Source organism: Penicillium argentinense, assembly GCF_028826775.1.
Source record: "Penicillium argentinense strain IBT 30761 chromosome Unknown utg000004l_segment0_segment0, whole genome shotgun sequence".
Lineage (NCBI taxonomy): Eukaryota > Fungi > Ascomycota > Eurotiomycetes > Eurotiales > Aspergillaceae > Penicillium > Penicillium argentinense.
This window is the reverse complement of record NW_026622663.1, coordinates 369,921-389,339: the sequence shown is the minus strand read 5'-3', so window position 1 is coordinate 389,339 and position 19,419 is coordinate 369,921. Positions and strand designations below refer to the sequence as shown.

At 50.3% G+C, this 19,419-nt stretch overlaps 8 protein-coding genes across 8 annotated transcripts; 1 reads left to right on the top strand and 7 right to left on the bottom strand.

Annotated features, from left to right (window-relative positions):
• Window positions 1-171: 171 nt before the first annotated feature.
• On the bottom strand, window positions 172-993 carry N7532_003101 (sugar O-acetyltransferase; the record flags this gene model as incomplete). Its single annotated transcript, XM_056615595.1, has 4 exons — window positions 172-261; window positions 327-732; window positions 763-797; window positions 850-993. The coding sequence occupies 4 exons, from the start codon at window positions 991-993 to the stop codon at window positions 172-174; spliced, it is 675 nt and encodes a 224-aa protein (XP_056475952.1).
• A 594-nt stretch (window positions 994-1,587) lies between these two features.
• Window positions 1,588-3,222, bottom strand: N7532_003100 (Major facilitator superfamily domain general substrate transporter; the record flags this gene model as incomplete). Its single annotated transcript, XM_056615594.1, has 1 exon — window positions 1,588-3,222. One exon carries the CDS (start codon window positions 3,220-3,222, stop codon window positions 1,588-1,590), a length of 1,635 nt encoding a protein of 544 aa, XP_056475951.1.
• Window positions 3,223-3,811: 589 nt separating this feature from the next.
• N7532_003099 (uncharacterized protein) lies at window positions 3,812-4,981 on the bottom strand (the record flags this gene model as incomplete). The annotated part of the gene is made up of 1 exon (XM_056615593.1): window positions 3,812-4,981. One exon carries the CDS (start codon window positions 4,979-4,981, stop codon window positions 3,812-3,814), a length of 1,170 nt encoding a protein of 389 aa, XP_056475950.1.
• A 1,547-nt stretch (window positions 4,982-6,528) lies between these two features.
• On the top strand, window positions 6,529-6,853 carry N7532_003098 (uncharacterized protein; the record flags this gene model as incomplete). The annotated part of the gene is made up of 3 exons (XM_056615592.1): window positions 6,529-6,569; window positions 6,613-6,677; window positions 6,732-6,853. 3 exons carry the CDS (start codon window positions 6,529-6,531, stop codon window positions 6,851-6,853), a joined length of 228 nt encoding a protein of 75 aa, XP_056475949.1.
• A 175-nt stretch (window positions 6,854-7,028) lies between these two features.
• N7532_003097 (uncharacterized protein) lies at window positions 7,029-7,298 on the bottom strand (the record flags this gene model as incomplete). The annotated part of the gene is made up of 1 exon (XM_056615591.1): window positions 7,029-7,298. One exon carries the CDS (start codon window positions 7,296-7,298, stop codon window positions 7,029-7,031), a length of 270 nt encoding a protein of 89 aa, XP_056475948.1.
• A 164-nt stretch (window positions 7,299-7,462) lies between these two features.
• Window positions 7,463-7,900, bottom strand: N7532_003096 (FluG family protein; the record flags this gene model as incomplete). The annotated part of the gene is made up of 1 exon (XM_056615590.1): window positions 7,463-7,900. The coding sequence occupies one exon, from the start codon at window positions 7,898-7,900 to the stop codon at window positions 7,463-7,465; it is 438 nt and encodes a 145-aa protein (XP_056475947.1).
• Window positions 7,901-9,129: 1,229 nt separating this feature from the next.
• Window positions 9,130-11,788, bottom strand: N7532_003095 (ankyrin repeat domain-containing protein; the record flags this gene model as incomplete). The annotated part of the gene is made up of 2 exons (XM_056615589.1): window positions 9,130-10,782; window positions 10,862-11,788. 2 exons carry the CDS (start codon window positions 11,786-11,788, stop codon window positions 9,130-9,132), a joined length of 2,580 nt encoding a protein of 859 aa, XP_056475946.1.
• Window positions 11,789-14,446: 2,658 nt separating this feature from the next.
• Window positions 14,447-19,205, bottom strand: N7532_003094 (uncharacterized protein; the record flags this gene model as incomplete). The annotated part of the gene is made up of 4 exons (XM_056615588.1): window positions 14,447-18,050; window positions 18,097-19,001; window positions 19,052-19,102; window positions 19,161-19,205. The coding sequence occupies 4 exons, from the start codon at window positions 19,203-19,205 to the stop codon at window positions 14,447-14,449; spliced, it is 4,605 nt and encodes a 1,534-aa protein (XP_056475945.1).
• Between the last annotated feature and the right edge of the window lie 214 nt (window positions 19,206-19,419).

Sequence of the window (19,419 nt, the reverse complement as noted above, 5' to 3'; positions counted from 1 at the left end):
GCGATAGGAACAATACGAGTTAATCTCCCGAAAGCTCGCAATTAAAAGTAGGATGCGACTTGACAAGACAGCCAGTGTGATGCCTTTGAGGGGCAGTCTTTAAGTGCGGGGTGCATTTCGTAAATCTATACAAGCTCTATATCTCTAGTCATTATAACCATCCCATTTATCTTATCCCTGACGATCGGGTTCCATGTCCGTATCAATACGACGAATCACCCGCGCCGAGTTGCCCGCACTAAAGTGGAACGGGGGCACATCCTGGAAGCGTCAGCATGAATTCCCATTTGGAAACATCACAGTCCATGTATTCAACAATCACTTACCTTGGTGACAACCGAGCCGGCTCCGACAGTACTTCCCCGTCCGATGCGCACTCCAGCCAGGATCAGAACACTGCCTCCAATCCACACATCGTCCTCGATGTGTACCTCTTTTCTGCCGTCAAGCCCTTTCAAGCCGCGTCGCACGGCCGGATCCAAGGGGTGCGTTGCACCGTAAATGCAAACGTTGGGACTATTTGCAAATAGTACGTTCTCTCCGATCGTGATGAGGCATGTGTCAAGAACGAGGAGGCTGAAGTTGAGGAAAGTACCCTTGCCAACTTTGAAGTTCAAGCCATGGTCCACTGAGATAGGTCCGTCAGCAAAAGGGTCCGTTCCATCAAAAAGCGCCTCGTCGGCCTTTGGATCTGGGTTGACGGGAGGCATTGGGCGTTTATCCACAACGATACTAAAGAAACGTTAGCGATCCGATTGTCACAGTCCAAACATCAGATATTTCGAGTCCACATCTGTCTCGTTGAAGAGAGCGAGGAATTATCGCGGCTTATTCGCGCCAAAGCTCTACCTTGCGGCGTCGGGAGACATCCCCAGCAGAGTTGAATGCATCACAGGCGGCCTTGCACCGGGTGCGGTTCGCTTGCAGGTCCTCATCCCAAGCCCAGTAGAGCTCGCCGGAGACCATCCTCTGCCATTCCTTGGATTGCGCCATGTCGGGCTATAGCGTGAGGTTATATGCGGATGAAGACGAAGCGACGATTTCAATTTCTATGTGATTGTAGAAAAGTAGTGCTGGCTTTTTTATACAAGGCCTGCGATGACGCGCAATGGCGACCAGACCAGGAGCTCTGCCGCCGTCTTTTACCCGATCGGGTAGTAACGTCAGCAGCGCCCTGAACGAGGTGGGAGTTCATAAACCCGCACTGTGCTTCATCATTGGACAACGGCAACCTCGGCCTTGTCCTGATTAAAAAATAGGAGGTTGAGAGTAAGTGAGTCGATGAAACTTGGGGCATGGCACAATTGGCGGGGGAGGGGTAGTTTCTTATCGTACCCATTCGATTTGACATCAGGATTTGAGACACCATTTATCTGACTGGGATTTGATAAGATGCTCGACTGCCATGGAAGAAAAAAATGCCAATAAATATCCAATAGAAAATCTCATAATCGTAAGATTCATGCTAGTATTAAGGTAGAACAAAGTATGTGTCCGGACAGAGTATTTACTACATAGTACCTTGAATACAGCCACATGGCCAGCCACCATTGTCGCGGCCTAAATATGAGACGGCAGGTATGACCATCACGATGCAAGAAGCTCGGCATGAGGCTCGCGCGAGAAAAGATCTACCGAAGTAGTCGCAAACTTCCTCGCACTAACCCTTTGTTCGAACAAAATGTCAATCTCGGCGTAGGTTCTCCCTTTGGTCTCCGGCAGACGGAAGAAAGACCAGATGAAGCAAAGGAGACAAACACCCGCCCAGAAGAAGCCCGATTTCGCTTTCCAGTTCCAGGCAGTCGGATTCATCATGTATGGAACAAGCACATAGCAGACGATTTTGGCAATGTTGTACACATTCCAGGACAGGCTGACAGTTTTGGCTCGCAGTCGAACACTGGAAATCTCCGAAATTATTGCATAGAGGGTAGGTCCCACGGTGGACTGGTAGATCAGGGAAAATAATATTAGCAACGCAGCTGATCCCCAGGGAGCTGCATGATTGTCTGGGCCGACGGTCCCCGTAATTCCTACCCCAAGAAGGACCCAAAACTGTAGAAAGAGGCCGGAAACGTATAGGTGCCGGCGACCGGCGCGTATCATGAGCAGCCATGCAAGTAGTATTCCCACAATCCCGATCGCATACTGTGCCATGGTAATGTCAAATGCATTCGAAGGGTCCATTCCGGCCTGCTCGAAGAAATATGCAGAGAAGCTCATCAAAACGAAGCCAGAGATACACCCGCAAATCGAGGTCAGGCAAGCAATTTCGGTCCGCCGGAGATTGTGAGCTCTGAAGCAATCGGCGTAAGTGGCACCCTTTGATGCCTCCACCTCGATTCTGTTGGTATGCATCATGACCTCCACCGTTGCATCAATGTCAACTGCATCCTTGACATTCCGAGCTGTAAGCGACCGAAGTGACGCCTTGGCTTCATTCGTATGACCGTGCCTGATTTGCCACCAAGGAGATTCTGGCGCAAATGCGATGCCGACAATGAGGGGGACAGGCCACATCCATTGAAGAGCGTATGGAATTCGATACGACCACTGATCGGTTCGACGGAGTAATGCTCGTAATACACCAGACGCAAGAAGTTCACCCATCACCCAGCACACATTGATGTAGGTCGCCAGGTAGCCCCGAAGCGCGACAGGACACACTTCTGACGCATAAGAGACAGGGAGTGCCTGGAAGACACCCAGCGGTATCCCCATCAGGACTTCGCCAGCCAGGAGGACCTTCACATTGGTCGCGAAAAATGGGATGAAAATGAAGGCCGTGATCAGACCGAGAGCCCCGATCATGGTTTTTCGATAACCGAATCTTTCGGCAGCAAATCCATTCAGAACAAGACCGATCAGCTCGCCGACAGTGGCTGCATTGGAGAGTCCAGACTGCCAGGCCGCAGATAACGAATGTTTGCCATCGGACTGCAGTTTGCCGAATTGAGTCACCCACGGGTCAAACGCGAAAAAGGACGAGATCAGGATAATATCGTAACCCTCCATAATCAGAGCTGTCGATAGAAGTATGGACCAAATAATAGCCTTTGGGTACAGCCGAAACGCAGTCGCGATCGACATCTCTTGCTCGCGCTGGGTGGCCGCCTTGATATGCTCCTTTGAAAGAGCAAACCTCGGCTCATCGTGCGCAGATTCCTCATTTTTTTCGTCCCCGCTTTCAGAGGACAGCGTCCCTGGCGCAGGGGCGGACATCCTGGCGACTTTGCGCGAGACCGAGGAGTGGTTGAGGGATGGTTGCGGGGATATCGAGGAGACGAAGAGGGAATGTGCTGGAAATCCGTGTTAGTACTAGTAGTCCCTCTAATGGGCCCTCGAAAATGCTGTACCACCTGAGCGCCCGTGCTGATCCACCTTCGGCCATCGCCGAACGAGGACATTGGTCGAAATGATTGATAAGCGCGGTAGATCTGACGGTACATTTGTACCTGAAAACTATGCAGTCGATCTTTCAAGTGCTCTCTCCGATCGGACCTCGGGGCCTCGGAGCCATGGCCGGTGGGGTCTAGATCCATTAGATCACATTGGAAGAAAATAGTCCAAAAAAAGATTATTTTGCAATAAGAATGATTCCATATCCATCATTGGTGTGAATCGTTATTTACATTCTCCAGTTGTTCCCATAGTAATCCATATTCCAGTAGAGCATCGCTTGAACCAAACAAAGAAAAAAGCATTCCCATAACCCGTTGCGTATTGAAGGCATATTTCCAGTGCATAATAGTAGTCTTCACACAATTAAGAAAAGCAAAACATAGAATAATAGTCGTCTCAGAGTACACTTCTAGTCGCTGTCTTCCAGACTGTCACGACGGCGACGATGGCTTCGCTCATCACGACCATCACGGCGGTAACCCTTGGTCAGGCCGGGGATGGGGTGGTGATAGCTTTTCGTGCCTGACGACTCCTCACTGTCCACGTTAGAATACTGGTATTCCGAACGGGAGCCGGCGGAGGAGAAGTCCAGTGGTTCAGTGAAGTGGCCCGGCATAGAGCGACGATCCTTCTTGCGGGGGCTGCTGGTCCGTGACGAAGGTGCGGAAGGATGAGCCGCGCTGCGACGGTGCTCACGGTTACGGCGGCGGTTCTGACGGCGCTGGGAGGGGTCGCGAAGCTGAGACTCTTCGGTGGCTTGGCTAAGGACATCTTCGCTGCCAGCAGTGAAGGAGAAATCGCGGGTGCTGCGATGGTTCTTGCGAGAACGCTCATAGGCGTAGTCTCGCACCTCGCTCATCTCGCTCTGTTGGTAGTTGGTTGGCACAGCGGAGGAATCATAGTCACTTCCATGGTAGGTACCGTCCGCTTCACGGTTCATACCACCAATACGTGCGGGCTTTTCCTCACGATAGGCGCGAACATCGTCATCGGCTTCGCCTTCCCAGCGCTCGTCCTTGTGGCGGCGAAGGAACTTCTCCTTCAGATTGCGGCGCTTCTTCTTCGGCTTCTCTTGGGTCATTGTGGTCGCTGTTTCAGTATAGGTATCGTTATCATAGTCGGTGTATGTATATCCATCGTCACTATAGCCTTTGCCGACGACACTGCCACCTCCCAGCTTCGTACTCTTGGTCGCATTACTGAGGGTTTTGCCGTCAGGACCCTTTCGTCGCAGAACCGTCGATTTGTAGTCGTCCCAATCACCCTTGCGCCAGACAAATCCGCCATTTCTGGCCCAGAAGAAGAACCAAATGCCGGCGATGACGAATGCGGCGCCAATAAGGGCAAACAGGGCCATAAGGCCCTGCATCTTGATGCTCGACGGACTGACCGTGCCTTGGCCATAAGCGGGTTTGGTGTGAGTGGCCGTGTTGGAAGAGTCGGATCGTGCAACGATGGTATTGAAGTTGAGGGAGGATGTCGGATCAAGAGAGGCGTCTTCGGGTGTATCGCGAGCCTTGACGGCGACGGACAGCGCTGGAATGTCGGGGTAGTCCCCGATCGGCAGAGCGGGTGCCATGGCGAAGAAATGAGAGCGGTCAAGAGCGCAGGGCCCAAGACGAGACTCTAAGGAATGTTAGTGATCGTGACACATTCTTGAGGGAATGAGGGCGTACCTTAAATGAGTGTTCAGCGACAAAGCAACTGAGTAATGGGAGGAAAGGCAAATAGAAGCAGGTGAATCGCGATAAACAGAATCGCAGTCTACCTGGGGGGTGGTTAGTAGATTCGAGAAGTTGCAAAAGTGGGATGATACTTGAAGCCAGACGATGACAGACGGTAGCCTTTTGGGTGGTTGGAGTGGGTGGCTGGGGAGGTTGGGGAAGTGTTTACACGGGCGGGTTGGCGGGGCGACACAGTTGATGTAATCACGGGACAACCGTAGCGATTTGCATTTGGACCCCACCTTGATGTCGATCACCGCCAAACCGAAGCCTTTGCACGATCGAGAAGAGTGAAAATTCTGCTCCGTAAATAAGTAGTTGGCTGTTCATGAAGGTCCCTGAGTCTGTTATATGGACTTGGGCCGCGAGGCATCATTGTACAGGATAGGTGATTATGTGGTAGATCATCTATGTGACTCGTTAAATGACCCGGCAAGTGAAAGAGTCAACAATATATAATGAATGGAGATTCTCAATACAAAAATAAAGGTGGGAAGAGCCTCGAATGCTACCCTGGCGAAGCTACACTCCCGGAGTGTGCTCTTCGGCCACAACCCATTATCACCAATCGTGCGCATCTTCTACGAAGTCATTTCAAAGCTCATAGTCCCCATAGGGTGATCAGGCGTATTCTGGGCCAGCAGGACTTTTTCTTTCTTTTCGGTCCTCCAGCCGTAAATCACGAAACAAGTGACGATACAGAGACATACAACACAGTACTCCACCAACAGTCCCATCATCAAGAGTGGAACGATATCTCCTGTCATGTTGTTCCATTGCGGGCATAAGGGGTAGAAGACTGAGAGGAAGAGGTAAAGCATGCGAACAGTTATGAAAGGTGTTGCAACTGTCGCAGACTTGAGAATCCTTCAAGAAACAATTAGTATTCATAGGTCATCTGACGAAGCCTAGAAAATGTGAACATACAGTTTGACTCTGAGTTGAAAGTGTCGAATATTCAGTCCAGAAATTTGTTTGTATGGAAAGTAGACATGCAGTAAAAACCACGACGACACTGTAGCCCGCTTTGATAAGCTTGATACCAGTTACCACATCGCTGGGTGTGTCGCTGCCCTGCAAAACACACCACCAGCAATAGCAAGGCCGAGGGCCACAAAGAAGAGTATGCGGGAGATAACGAGGCATGAGCGGTGATACGGACTAGGCTTTGTTAGCCTGAGGCTGGATGGCGGTGATGCGTGGGACTCACTGATCAAGAAAAAGATCAAGGTAAGCTATTCTATACGAGGTCGACCGAGTCGATGAAATGCAAGGTAAGCCGGAAGGAGTGTAGCTGGAACATATAAGACAACTTGGGCGATTCCAAGCTTTGAGTGGCTGTTGAAAATGGTAGTAGTCCTCGACTTTGTGTATAGAGTTTTTGTAGAGCGTCGATAAGCCAATGGTCAGTAACTTGATTTCTGCAAGGGATGAGGAAGAACAGTATGTATAAAAGTCCAGATTGAGATAGCTGACCCTTTTATAGCCATCACCTGCATCATGAATTCCCAGTTGACAAGCATCGCGGCTGCTGGATCTCCGCGAGTCTTGGTGGGTCTGCGGCGCAGTTCGCAAGATCTTAGCGCGGCGCTAAAACCAAAGTAGTCTCATCATGGAATTTTGTGGAGCCTCACCTCGAACTTGTCGACTACGTCTCACAAGCGCTGGATGGCGATGGCTTGGGCATCTCGCCCCCGAGCGCCTCAATCTTGACGACAGTCCGCTAAATCGGTCTGGTTCGAAAAAAAGGCCTCCACGCTCTCCGATATTCTAAGCCGCGGGCTGCCTTACCGAATAAGTGGACTTGCTGGAGAAGTTTGATAATGTTACACTGTTTAACGTCTGTAAGACTATAAGGATTCTAAATTCAGCTTTCTTCACGAACATAAGCTCCGTCACCGATTAAATCTTCGAGATGAGATACAGCTTCCGCTTCTCATTGTCCATTGCGTGGAGAGTATCGGCCTCTCCTTTCTTGATTGTCAGGTACGACGAAGCGATAAACGGCCCCATGATATCTTCTATATCCCGGTCTGCCACCAGAGCGGCGAAACTGTCATCGAGTGTATGACGTAACGTCTCTGTGAGACCCAACTTTTCTCGATCTGCAGGGGACAATTTGGCAGCAGTCCCATCGCAGTGACCACCAGTCAGTGGCAGGCTAGCCCGCATTCCGAGAAGACCTGCGCTCAGCACTGCGCAGAGTACCAGGTAGGGGCTCGAAATCCCGTCTACCAACTTGATCTCGAAACGATTAATTGCGATCCAGCGCAATGCAATCTCTTTGTTTTTCCAGCCTCACGCAGCATATTCAATGCCACTCCAGATGCCGGATGTCACGCGGTCGTAGCTGATGTCGCTGGGAAGCGCGAATGCCAAATGGAAGGAAAATGTTTTATGACGCCATCAAAGAAAGATTCGGCATTGGACTTCTCTAGCAGTTGTTCCTTGAGATGGTCGGACGTCTGTATGGTCTTCGCAGAATGTCTCGCGTTCACCGAAAGATGCACATGAGCCCCGTTGGCGGGTTGCTGTGGGAAATGTTGGGTTGAATTCGTCGCTCGGTACCCTAATGACTGTGCGACGAGCATTACTTTTTCGTGAGTGTGTAGCAAAACACCGACTGCCTTCACAGGGTCCGCAAGTGGCGGGACAGATTCCCACTGGCCGGGGCTGGCTTCGGCTTGGAATTGCTCGATCGCGATGTCGACGGAAGACAAAGCTCGGGCGACGCTCTCGATGAGATCTAGGAATTGCAGGCCCTCAGGAGTCATGTTGGTGAATGCATGCTGCAAAGGCGAATTGAGGGTTGGTAGTCCCCAATGGCTGGATCTTCATATTTGGGACGCAGGAACATAAATTCCACTTCGAAATCCAACAAAGATACTGCAGTCGGTCTCTCTCTGGATATTCTCATGGAGACATTGAAGTCTTGACCGCACGCATTCCTCGATGGGATTGCCGTACTCTTCAGCCCAGTCCACATGGACGACTTCACGGGTACCGTTCGAGCCGAAGTGACAATAGGTTGTGCTGAAATCTGGGTGTAGATGGAACTTGCCACCGGGACTTGCGTCGTCAACGAGTCGATCGCCAGGCAGGAGATGGAGAAGGGCTCTGATCAAGGCGAGACTTTATCCATTGAAGAGCTATAAACTAGAATTTAGCGACGGGGATGATTTGGACGAGGTTGTTCGATATGTAGGGCATGAATTGCAGCCAGACAAACACGACCTTGTCATGCTTCTGCAGGAAGCTCTCGAAGGGAACGAGATTATCTGATACCTTGAGATACTCCATTATACAATTGGCTTAAATCATTCTCTGGAAAACAGTTCACCCGAATTGGAAGGACGCGGACGAAGAAGGAACGACGGTGGGGCGAAGGGGCCCCAGAGGCAGGGGAAATACTTTATGGACCGCCTGGTCATCTGCAGTCCCGATAGTGACACATTATGTGACTGGTATAATGCATCGCCAAGTCCCTGGGAAATACCATGGCTTGTTCAGAACGCGTACGAAGACGCGGGGTAATTCTTCCACCGCTCCGAACCCACCAAATCGTCAGCTGCATGAGGCTTCGCCCCGTCCATTTGGCCCCATTCAGCTCGCGCTGCTTACCATCTGCGCACTAGGCGACCCAACAAGCCACCCGTCCAATGCCTGTCGTTAATTGCTGCACACATTGGCTCTGCTCTACCGATGCACAGGGTATCATGTGGTGATCTCCAGCCTCTGCTTGTCTGCGAGTCCCGAGGCACCAGTTCAAGCGCAGATCATCCAGAACTCTACATTTCCTGGGGAAAATTCACTGTTTTTGAGATAAGCTGTTATACACAGGACTATGATCAAAACCATTACATTCAACTCAACGAAAGTGCGTCAGAGGTGTACAATTGAAGGTCAGGGTTCTTCGATGTCGTGTCAAATCACCACAAACCCGCTGATGCCAGCAGAACTAATTATCAAAGGAAATAGAGAGAGGGTGTCGCCAGAGAAGATATCACTGGCGAGAGTTTTCAAGTAAAAGCTGCAATCCTTCCGGCCAGCCGGAAGTTTCAGCCATCTCCAGGACTGTCGTGCCCGTCTCATCCTTCTGAATAAGATCAGCAGGACCGCTCTTTTCAATCAAGAGTTTCAAGAGTCTCAGGTCGCGGTTCTCAATGGCCTGCATGATAGCATTCCAGTCGCGATAGCATTTATTCGGGTCCGCGCCCTTCTCGAGTAAGAGTTCGATCATGGAGAAGTCGTCATCGTCGCATCGGCGTATCGCCTTGACGAGTGGAAGATGTTCGCCTGGAGCATTGGGGTCGGCGCCGCCCTCATCCAGCAAAAAACGAACCATATCTGCATGTCGCTCGCGCAGTGCTGTCGTCAGCGGGGAAAATACGCCGCCATTCTTCCATTCTATATTGGCGCCGGCTTCGAGCAAGAGCTTAACGTTCTCGAGATGGTTCGCTTGAACTGCCTTCTCCATGACTCCCTTGTGAGCACCGAGGTCTGTTATCCCCGGCAGAAGTAGCCTCAACATGGCTGGCGACCAAACTGCCATATAGATGGGCCAGTCTTGGCCGCGGATGTTGGGATTTGCCCCGTGTGCTAGCAGCCATTCGAGCATCTCTGGGCGGTCCTCTCGGATTGCGGTGGTCACAGCGGTATGGCCTTGTGCATTGCGGTCATTGGGGTTGGCACCTCCTTGCTCTACGAGCCAGTGCAGAGCTGATGAATTGTTGATTTGCACGGCACACTCGACTATACCCGGTGGTTGATGGAGGTCGGCACCAGCTGCCACCAGCTCTGGAAGGAAGTGTAGACGATTGTGAGTGACACACTTCCAGGCTGGGTACTCTGATGCCATCAGATTAGGGTTGGCCCCATGACTGAGCAGGAGAGCAATGATATCTGGGCGATCGTCGCGGATTGCCGAGCACAATGGGGTGTAGGTCCCGTCTTTTTTGAGGTTGGGATCTATACCAGCCTGCAGCAGGATGCGTACAGCGTCGATGTTGTTGACGCTAGTCGCCTGTTCCATGATTCCTGGAGTCTTGCGGATGTCGGCGCCACGCGCGAGCAAAATCCGCAGACAGCCTGGCCGATAAACGGCAGGCCAAAGGGGATGCTCAGGCCCAGGCAGATTGGGATTCGCGTTATGATCGAGTAGGGCTGTGACGATGGTTGGTTGGTCGCTTTGGACCGCTTCGCATAGCGCCGTCTTGCCGTGGTTGTCCTTGTGATTGGGGTCGCAACCAGTCTCCAGCAAGACTTCGATCATCTGCTCCGGCGCCCGCTTGCGTATCGTCTCAATCAATAATATTGTTCCACTCGGTGTATCTTTGTTCGGACACCCTCCGTGAGCGAGCAGGGATTGAGTAAGGCCGAAATTCTTTTTCGCAATACAACAACTAAGAGGTGATTCGAGCTTCGCGTTTGTTCGGTAGTTCGCATCCGCGCCATATTTGAGCAGCATCATCGCTCCGTCAACGAATCCCTGCTCCACTGTCAAAAGAAGTGGTGTTTTCCCTTGGGGATCTGGAAAGTTGGGGTCGGCTTGAAAGACTAGTAGCAGCCGCATGCTTTCAATATCACGTTGGTTGACAGCTTCGTGGAGTGGGTAGAAGTCTCCCTCCTTGTCTGGTGACACTCCGCTATTCAGGAGCTGTTCAATTGAAGCGTGATTGCGTTCTCTGATGGCAGATGACAGACTTTTTCGAATATTTGCCCTCCCCCCCTCCTACCATCTTGACGGGTATGCGGTTCAATGTGGTGTCTGAATCCGTATCATGTCGCACACTGATCTCCCTCGCCGAAGTTGGCGTGCTCATCTTGCCCGGTCGATGTGGCAGTGGCCGGTGGTCGAGAGGCGAGGACATTACGGGCTCACGTCCGGGTTGGGAGTTGAGGAATTGATTCAGAGAAAGGATGGACGACATGTCGTCCGCGTTGCTGCCGCGATCTTGTTGAATTCTCAGGCTAGATTCTTCCGTTCGGAAGTCACTTGGGCTATTTCCATGAAGCGATGGTTCCTTCGGTGGCACAGAAGGCAAAGATCCGTCGGACTTTGACGACTGACTCTGAATTGATGGTCGAGGTCCGCTATGGTCGAGAGACGGAACTTTGTTTATTCCAAGGACAGAGCGGCCCTTGGATATACGGTCCAGCGCAGCAGCCAAGCTCGCATAGCCGATTCCCACTGATTCTTCCAATCGCGCCTCCCCAAGTGACCAGTGGAAGGCCATACCACTGATCTGGAGGGTTTCATTTGTTTTTTTCAAGGATTCGTGGATGCGGTTCAATTCATGAACCGGGCGGTGCCATCCCCGCTGCAACTTTCCCAGTGTCCCACCGTGCTCATACTGAACAAGTTTGAGAATGACCTTGTCAAGTTGCTGAAAGTCACGGTATGCCGTGACGAATTTCTTTTCCACCTCGCCAATGATCACTTCGGGCAAGGCACGGTTAGCAGCGGCCAATTCGGTCACTCCGGTTTCAATCGCCCAAAGAGTGCGACACGTATCAAGGAAGGTATTCGAAAGCTCGCGGAAGCCGTCAGGTAGACTCTGAGTCGTACTCAGGTAATTCAGCATGTGCACTGAGATCTGGTTTCCAAGTTGTGTGGCGGAAGCCGAGACTGTGCGAATTGCTTTTTCTGTCTGCGAAGTCATGGCGACGCAATGAACGAGAGACTCGCGCTCTGTCAATGTCAAGAGGGCAGAATGAAGATGGAGAGGAGGGGGTTCGTGAGATCCAGAAGGATCGCACTACTGCTTGAATCTGAATCACTGAGGGTCTAGATCGGCGGGTCCAGCACCTTGGTGTGATTGCCGGGCCGCTTCGGGGCCAAAAGATTTAACGCGTAAGCTGTATCTATCTGGATGACGGATGACGGAGGACTCGCGACGTCTTTATAGACGTCAGTTGCCATTTTCTCGGGCTAGTTCTCGTGTGTCAAGAGATGCTGAACTTTGAGATTGACTGTTGACACGTCGGTAGAAATTATCGATCTAGGGCGCTGCTGCGCCCCACACCAAACCCTAAAGAACCCCCATGAAACCTCCGGGTGCAGGACGAACTCCCAGGAGCGCGTAATTTCTCACTAGTGTCTGCATTGGTGTGTTGGGGCGTGTCGGAGTCTTCGTTGCTGTCGATCCTTCCAAATTCTGCCTGGCGGCTCGATGGTCGATGTGAGCTCGGAAGTTCAGGCTGTTGAGACAGATAGATCTAGATCATGAGCGCAGAGTATCTATTTCTTAGATGCGAACCCTTGACACCGGTACCTCCTGTTATTTCAAACTTTTCAGCTTGCTTCAGAATTGTTTCAACTTTCGATGGATACACTTTGGGGGACTGTAAATGCCAAGGCCTATCAAACCCCCGAATTTGAGGTTTCAGAAACTGAAATTTGGCCTGGAACCCTGCGCATCACGTAAAAATTCACACCATTGTCGCGGCAGATGAAGACAACGCTGCTGGAAGATGCTGTGGGTACCATGCTACTATTACCATTTTAGACTAAGCTGGTTGTGCTGTACAATTTAGAATGAAGACCGAGGCACGTGCATTTATTCTTGGTCGTCACATAATGCTTCCAGAGGTAGTATCACATATGGTACACTCCATCGGAATCAATGGAGGCAACGATTGGACAGTTGTGAATGGGATGTGCCGTGGAACGTGGGAAAACAATGAACAAATGAGAGAAGATCTTATCTAGTACTGCGCCACGTGCGGCACAATGGGGCTCGGCTCGGACCTTTGACCAATCAGAACACACTGGCAGTTTGACCAATCACTGATCACTCTGTAACTAGTCAAAAGTTCAAAACCCAATAATAACTCTTTTCTGAAAACGAATGATCGCCTGACTAGAGAGCGTCTTTTGAAGTTAAATTCCACTTATGGAAAGAACTGGTGACGCGCGCTTCGCAAGCTTCGCACGCCGATGCCCTGAAACGACAAGGAAAACGAAACGAAACGAAGGTTAGTATAGGAGAAAAGTGATGTTATTGGATACAGCCATAAGGGGCAAAAGAATCGAAGGTTTATATGGTCCGAAATGGGAAAGGGCAGAGTTTGTTGAAACCTTATCAGTTGAATATATATATAGGCCAGTATCTCCGCGGAACTCAGTTTAGTAGGCCTCCTAAAATAAAATTTTCCAAGGAAGGAATTCGATCGTAATGGCTACACGTCCAGTTCGCTTTGAATTCACCTGCGAAAATACGAGCAACAAACTTATGTTCTACCATAATATTCCTAGTCACCTGATCACAGTCGAATCTCAATCCCTGCAGCACCGTCCTGCATATGTGAATAGCTTTCTCAATGCTATAACGCCTATTATGAAAGCACATGAGAAGGATTGTCGTCGGGCGTCAGATTCTCACTGTGGAAATTGTGGCTCACCTACTGTCGGAGTCCTGCAAACTCCGATGTCTTTTCTACATGTGGACGAACCTTTCGTTTCAGTATTTGTCCATCCTATATGCGACAAAGAGAAATGTGAAACGCAGACCAGGCAGGAAATCGAGATTATAATGGCCGAAGTCGCACAAGAAAGCCATTCCAACAGCACCTGGGGACCTGAGGAGATACTGTGTTGTAAGATTTGTGGCAGAAGAGAAGGTGCGAAGAAGTGCGGGCGCTGCAAGGTGGTGGCGTACTGTGGAAGAGATCATCAGAAGGCGGACTGGAAATTACATAGGAAGGTCTGTGTTTCCAAAGAGCAATGAAGTAGGTCAAACTGGCAAGTGCTTGTAATGTTCGAGTGTGTCTGTGTATACTTCTAATACTTCCAGCAACATATCTCAACAAGGCTGGAAGTTGGTCTTATTCCAGGTACCGATAGTTTCTTCCTGAAGCCTCTCGAGTCGTTTCATCTCAGATATTAGCCGAACGTCAGGTGCAAATTCAATATCTTCCACAGAAATCTTCTGGAGAAGATGAAGTCCGTTGGATGACCTAAGTCTAGACAGTTGGACATAAGTGGAGCAATATTTTCTGTGAGCATCCCAGCCCCGTCTGGTGGGATCGCTCTTGAGGTCAAGAATGGCTTCAGTGAAGGTTGAGCCTTGGACTTTGTAGTCGGTTAGGCAGAACGCTGGGCACATGGGTACTTGTTTTCTTCGTACAGAGAAGCCTTTGAAGGAGATAGATCGTTCTAATGGGAAAACAGGCATTACCGAAAACTCAAGGTTGTCGAATTCGGCGGATTGCGGTCGGTTCAATCTCAACAAAAGACATGCGGGCGGTTTGGTGCAAAACATGTATAGGTTGTTGAGTTCAAATAATTGTGCTGATTGGAAAATTTGGGTCAGCGCAAACTATTTTCGGGAGAAAGACGACTTGCCTGTCGGGTCTAGTACTACACCCACCACCGTTCCCAACGCGCCATTCACTTGGCCAATACGGGAACAAATATTGGTCAGTATCACGGCTGGCATGTTTCGGGTATAGAGAAAGAGACCAGGGAATGGGATCTTTGTCCCTTGGTCAGGTTGCTGGAGCAGGTCTTCGGCCCGTAGCCGCGTTTTGGTGGCGTTTTTGGTTTTGATACGGCTGTGCTCGGCAGGAAAGACACAAATGGTCTGAGATCTGGTGATTGCAAAATGCTCTATCTGGGTGCGATTTATCAGATGTCGAATGGAGTTTAGCTTGGTTATGGCAGTGGCACATTCCAACCGAGGCTCTAGAAGTGAACTGATGGCTTTGGAATTGAGTCGATCTACATCTCGTTGTGTGAGAGCTGCTCGCCGCGCTCGCGTGAGAAGGCTATGGAAGGAAGGGTCTTCTGATTGTCTCATTTGTTCGTCCAAGATGATGACTTGTTTGAATTGATGCCAAATCATTTCGCCGTTCACATCTTCATCGTTGCCGTCTCTTGGTTCCTTCCACAGAGCGGGACCTCGCACTGGAGGGAATTGGAAGAAGTCTCCCATGAGAATGACCACGGGTAGTCCCCCAAAAAGTTCAGTGGAGGACCTGTCCAGTGAACGAGCAATCCTGCAATGGTTGTTAACCACACTGAGCATGGTCAAGTCCATCATGCTCATTTCGTCGATGAACATAATGGTCTTGTGTGCCCAGAGACTTCTGACGCGGGAGCCCATTGAGCTCTTCTGCAGGCGATTGATAGAGATGCCCAGAGATGTATGATACGTATTCCCACCGATGGTGTCTGCAGCAGCTCCTGTCGGGGCCATCAGCATAATCTCATCCTTGCGACCAAGGAGGTCCATGGCGGCGACAATGGCCTTGGGAATCTGCGATTTCCCTGTGCCGCCTTCTCCTGTGATGCAGAGTAGGAGTTGCTTCCGTCGAGAAGAGTCATATGGATGGTCTGCGCATGCCAAAGCTTCGGCTAATATTTTTTCCACGATCAATCGTTGCTTGCTGTTGAGAGGAATATCTTGACCAACTGAAGATACCAGAGAGGCGGCTGTTGGATTCTCACCAAGCTGAAATCGACGATCCTGTAGAGAGTGGAACACGTCCGAGTCTACTAGCATAGGTTGTCGGAAGCCATCTCCAATGTCTTGGTCGAAATCATCTAGCTGGAAGGACGAGTTCTGCTGTTCAGCGATGGAAGCATTGTCTTTCGTGCTCGCAAGGCATTTGAGACGACGTTCCCAGCATTGTAGTACGGAAGGTGGAAGAAATCTGACACCCAAGATATCATTGGCAGAGGAAGTGGGAATGGTAATTGGTCGCGGGTTGAAGTGTTGGATATTCCGCCCTGGTGTTGTTCCGCGGGCTAATACAGGGATTCGGTGCGCTGTGATAGTTGACTCTCGGCTCCAGACTTGTCTGATTGTGTGGTAGGCGGCGATCAGAGTCTCTGCGGTAAAGTTCTCACTCTGAGCCTGGAAGTCGTCATCGTGCTCATCACTATCAGAATCGAAACTTCCTTGGTCGAGATCAACAATCTGTCGGTCAAAAAAATCGTCGTTCAGACGAGTCGATGCACGTAACTTCGCATCTGCCTGGCAGTCTTCTTTAGACTTGCGAAGAAGTTCAATATTCGCAGCGAATTCTCGATTATGCGGTGCGAGGGTTGGTTGCGCAATGGTCCACACTATGGAGTATATGTTTACTTGAGACGTAAACTGGCTCAAGATCGCAGATAAATCATGCCATGGAACAAACAGGCCCAATAGGATCTGGGCGACATCATTCAGAATGGCTTCTGTTGCAGGATGTCCTCCAGAAATGGCATCTTCGGCTTCTTGGAACTGAGTTAGCTGTCCCTTGAATATAACAGTAGCCACGTGAGCAGACTTTTGAGCGAGATGCTGTACGTGTGTGGTGTATCTCGGATGTGCCGCGTCGAAATCGAAGTCGATGGTGGCCGCGCCTTGTTTATCTCTCATTCGTACTAGCATGCAATATTCAAAAAACGTGAGAGTGGCCAGATTTTTCCCTCGCCATTTATAATTGTCGAATAAGCTCACAGGAGCAGTGTCGCCAACTTTATACGTGCAGGCTTCCTCTCCTACAGTACCTTGTAGTTCTTGTGGATGAGTCATAGCGCGAATATACTGCCTTAGCCACCAAAGATTGACGCTGACGAAGTTGTAATTGACGGTGTAGTAGCTTGGGAGGTGAAGTAAAGTACTAGCAACCTGAACGCCACTGATTTCACGGTCATGTGCAAGAGTATTGAAGCATCGCAGGGCAAAGTTGTTCATACCTTTCTCGCGTAGGCGCAGGTCTGCTTCTGTTGGAGGATCCGCTACTCTTGCCTTTTCAAGTGACTGTCTGAGTAAGGCAGCTTTCGCAACCATCTGCCATGGTGAAACGTCGTCCTTGGCAGCGTAATTGGTAACGTAGTAGATCAGCGACAGGGATTTGGCAACCGTTGGTATCCACGATATGTCATGATTCGAACGGAGGCAGCTGGCCAAGGCCGGATTCCAAGGATTAATGCAAGGGTGGTTTCGGGCGAGGTGAATCACACCGAGGTCATCTACTCTCGGGGACGGCACGAGGTCTCTGGGCATACCAAAACGACAGGAATCCTTGTTAGGGTGATTCGACCGGTACTTGAAACAGGTTGCGAAGTGGTGTCTTGAATGCAGCTGCTTTCGCTGAGCCACCAGGTTGCTGTCATAGGACAGTCTAAGATGGAAGTCACTATCGGATTGCACGTCACGGGTCGACGGTGGCATGGGTGAGAGATTGACTTCGGGATCATGTGGCATGTTTTCATCTATGCTTTGGATGATGACCTTTTCCAGGTAGCTGATCATCCTAGCAGCAAAGATGGCATCTTCGAGTACACGCTTACGCAGAGTCTTGAAGCCAAGATTACCTCTGAGCCAAACCAGGGCATGCAAGTGAAGCATACCACGGCCATTGGTCTCCACCACACCATAATGATTGGAAACTTCACCCAGAATTCCAATTTTTCCGGTATTGCTTCCAAGAAGTCCCTCGAAGATGGCTTTGCATACATGATGAAAGAACTCGGCGACAGCAACCGGGTTCGATGTAGCAGTGGCTTCACGGATAGCCGAATTAGCAGCGGCGAAAATGTCACCAGAATACTGCACTCCTGCTAAAATCAGGACAAGAGGATTTCGTAAATCCGAAGGGTTGATCGTGACCCAAAACCCGGGCATTGCAAGCCGGATAATTAGGCCTCGAATTTCAGCTCGGAGTCTCAGTTTTTGGGCGAAGGAGCCTGGAACCCGCATCGCGATACACTCCATTGTGTGCAAAAGTCGACGGATGAGTGGATCCTCAATCTTGTGATGTTGTTCGACAGCCTTCAGTGCTTCAAGTAGTCGATCCTCTGTCAGATCAGCCATGTCATCAGTTGCTGACTTCCAGTTCTGCCGTTTAATAAGGAGTCTATTTGCCAATGAGGAAGTGCGGAGCTGCAACATGTCGTAACCAAGGTACATGAAAGTTTTGTGGCGAGCGAACCTACAGAAGTTAGTAGAGAACTGGTGTACTTTTAGAAGGAACACACCTTCTACTGTGGTGTCGCAGAGCCCACTCCATGAATGATCCTAAAGATACAGAGAAAGGGCGGTCCTCAAGATGGCCTCCAGTACCTGTCGGAAATAGGGTCGGAAACGCAGCAGTGAGGTAGTGGGGGTCCGTCCATTGATCCACTAAGGTGATTTGGCCACGCATGGTGTAAGAGATTACTGGTACACTATGCCTATTGTTCTGTTGCTGGGACCTGTTGGAGACTAAGTCCAGTAAAGTACTCAGAAGTCGCTTATCGGGGTTTTGCCGTTCACCGTTGATATCAGTCGAAACTGAGCCCGTGGTCAGAGGCTCGCTTTCCCCAGCATCAAAGCTGCCATCTTGGGCAGCTTGCAGATCATTTTCGTAGCTACTCCGGCCTAAGCTGACCGTGTAGCCCTCCCGTTCACAGGAATCAGGCTTGTCAAGGTAGATAATGTTGTCACGCACGTCAGGCGGAATAAAGTCATCGGTCCAGTCGTCTATCATGTGATAGTTGATCTCCACGTCTTGATAGATCTGGTTGTGTTGAACCAAATATTGGAGAGCAGCGAGTACCCTGATTTTTCGTACAAGTAAGAAAGGCCTCAATTCCGCATCGACCGGGGGATCTCTTCCGGCCCAGAGAACTTTGATTAAGTTATCCAAACTTAATTCGGGGCTAGGGAGAATACGTAGTAGCGGTTTGGGGTCCTGTGGTATTATAATGAAGTGACCCCGTACTGCACGATAGCTGACCGGTGATGAGTGTCCCCCAGGACGCAGCTTCAGTACAATTCCAATTGGATGACATTTGGCAATCAAACATTCCTCAACAGGAGTCAGCTCTTCAAGAACAGCGGGATAGTGTTGGCAGAGCGTCACATTCACCAGATTCTTGGCAGAAAACTTTGGGATTGTTTGCTGAGAAAGTGAAGTCAGGCATGCCGAGCATATGTTCCAGGAGTGCTCACGTTGGCCGCAAAGGTCAAGTTTGCCACGTAGGAGTCGCATCCTAGGATCCCCTTTCACAACCTCATGTATATCTGTGACGTGGAGGAGTCTTCCGCAAGAGGCACATACGGCTCGTTTGCTAGCAGCCTCGATCGCTTCTTCATATCGGGCCATGGATGAACGAATATGTGCAGGCGATACATGTGGGGGAAACGCATTTGACGCTTCTACCCGTGCATCAAGCTCTTGCCGTAGAAATGTCAAGGCTCGGTCTGTGAGATATTGTACTCTGTTTGGGTCGGGCGGTGCATGGTTGTTTGGTTTGGGGTATAGTCTGGTTTGTTCGCACTCGGACTGGTTTTGCCCCCTGTCGCATGTACGGGATTGA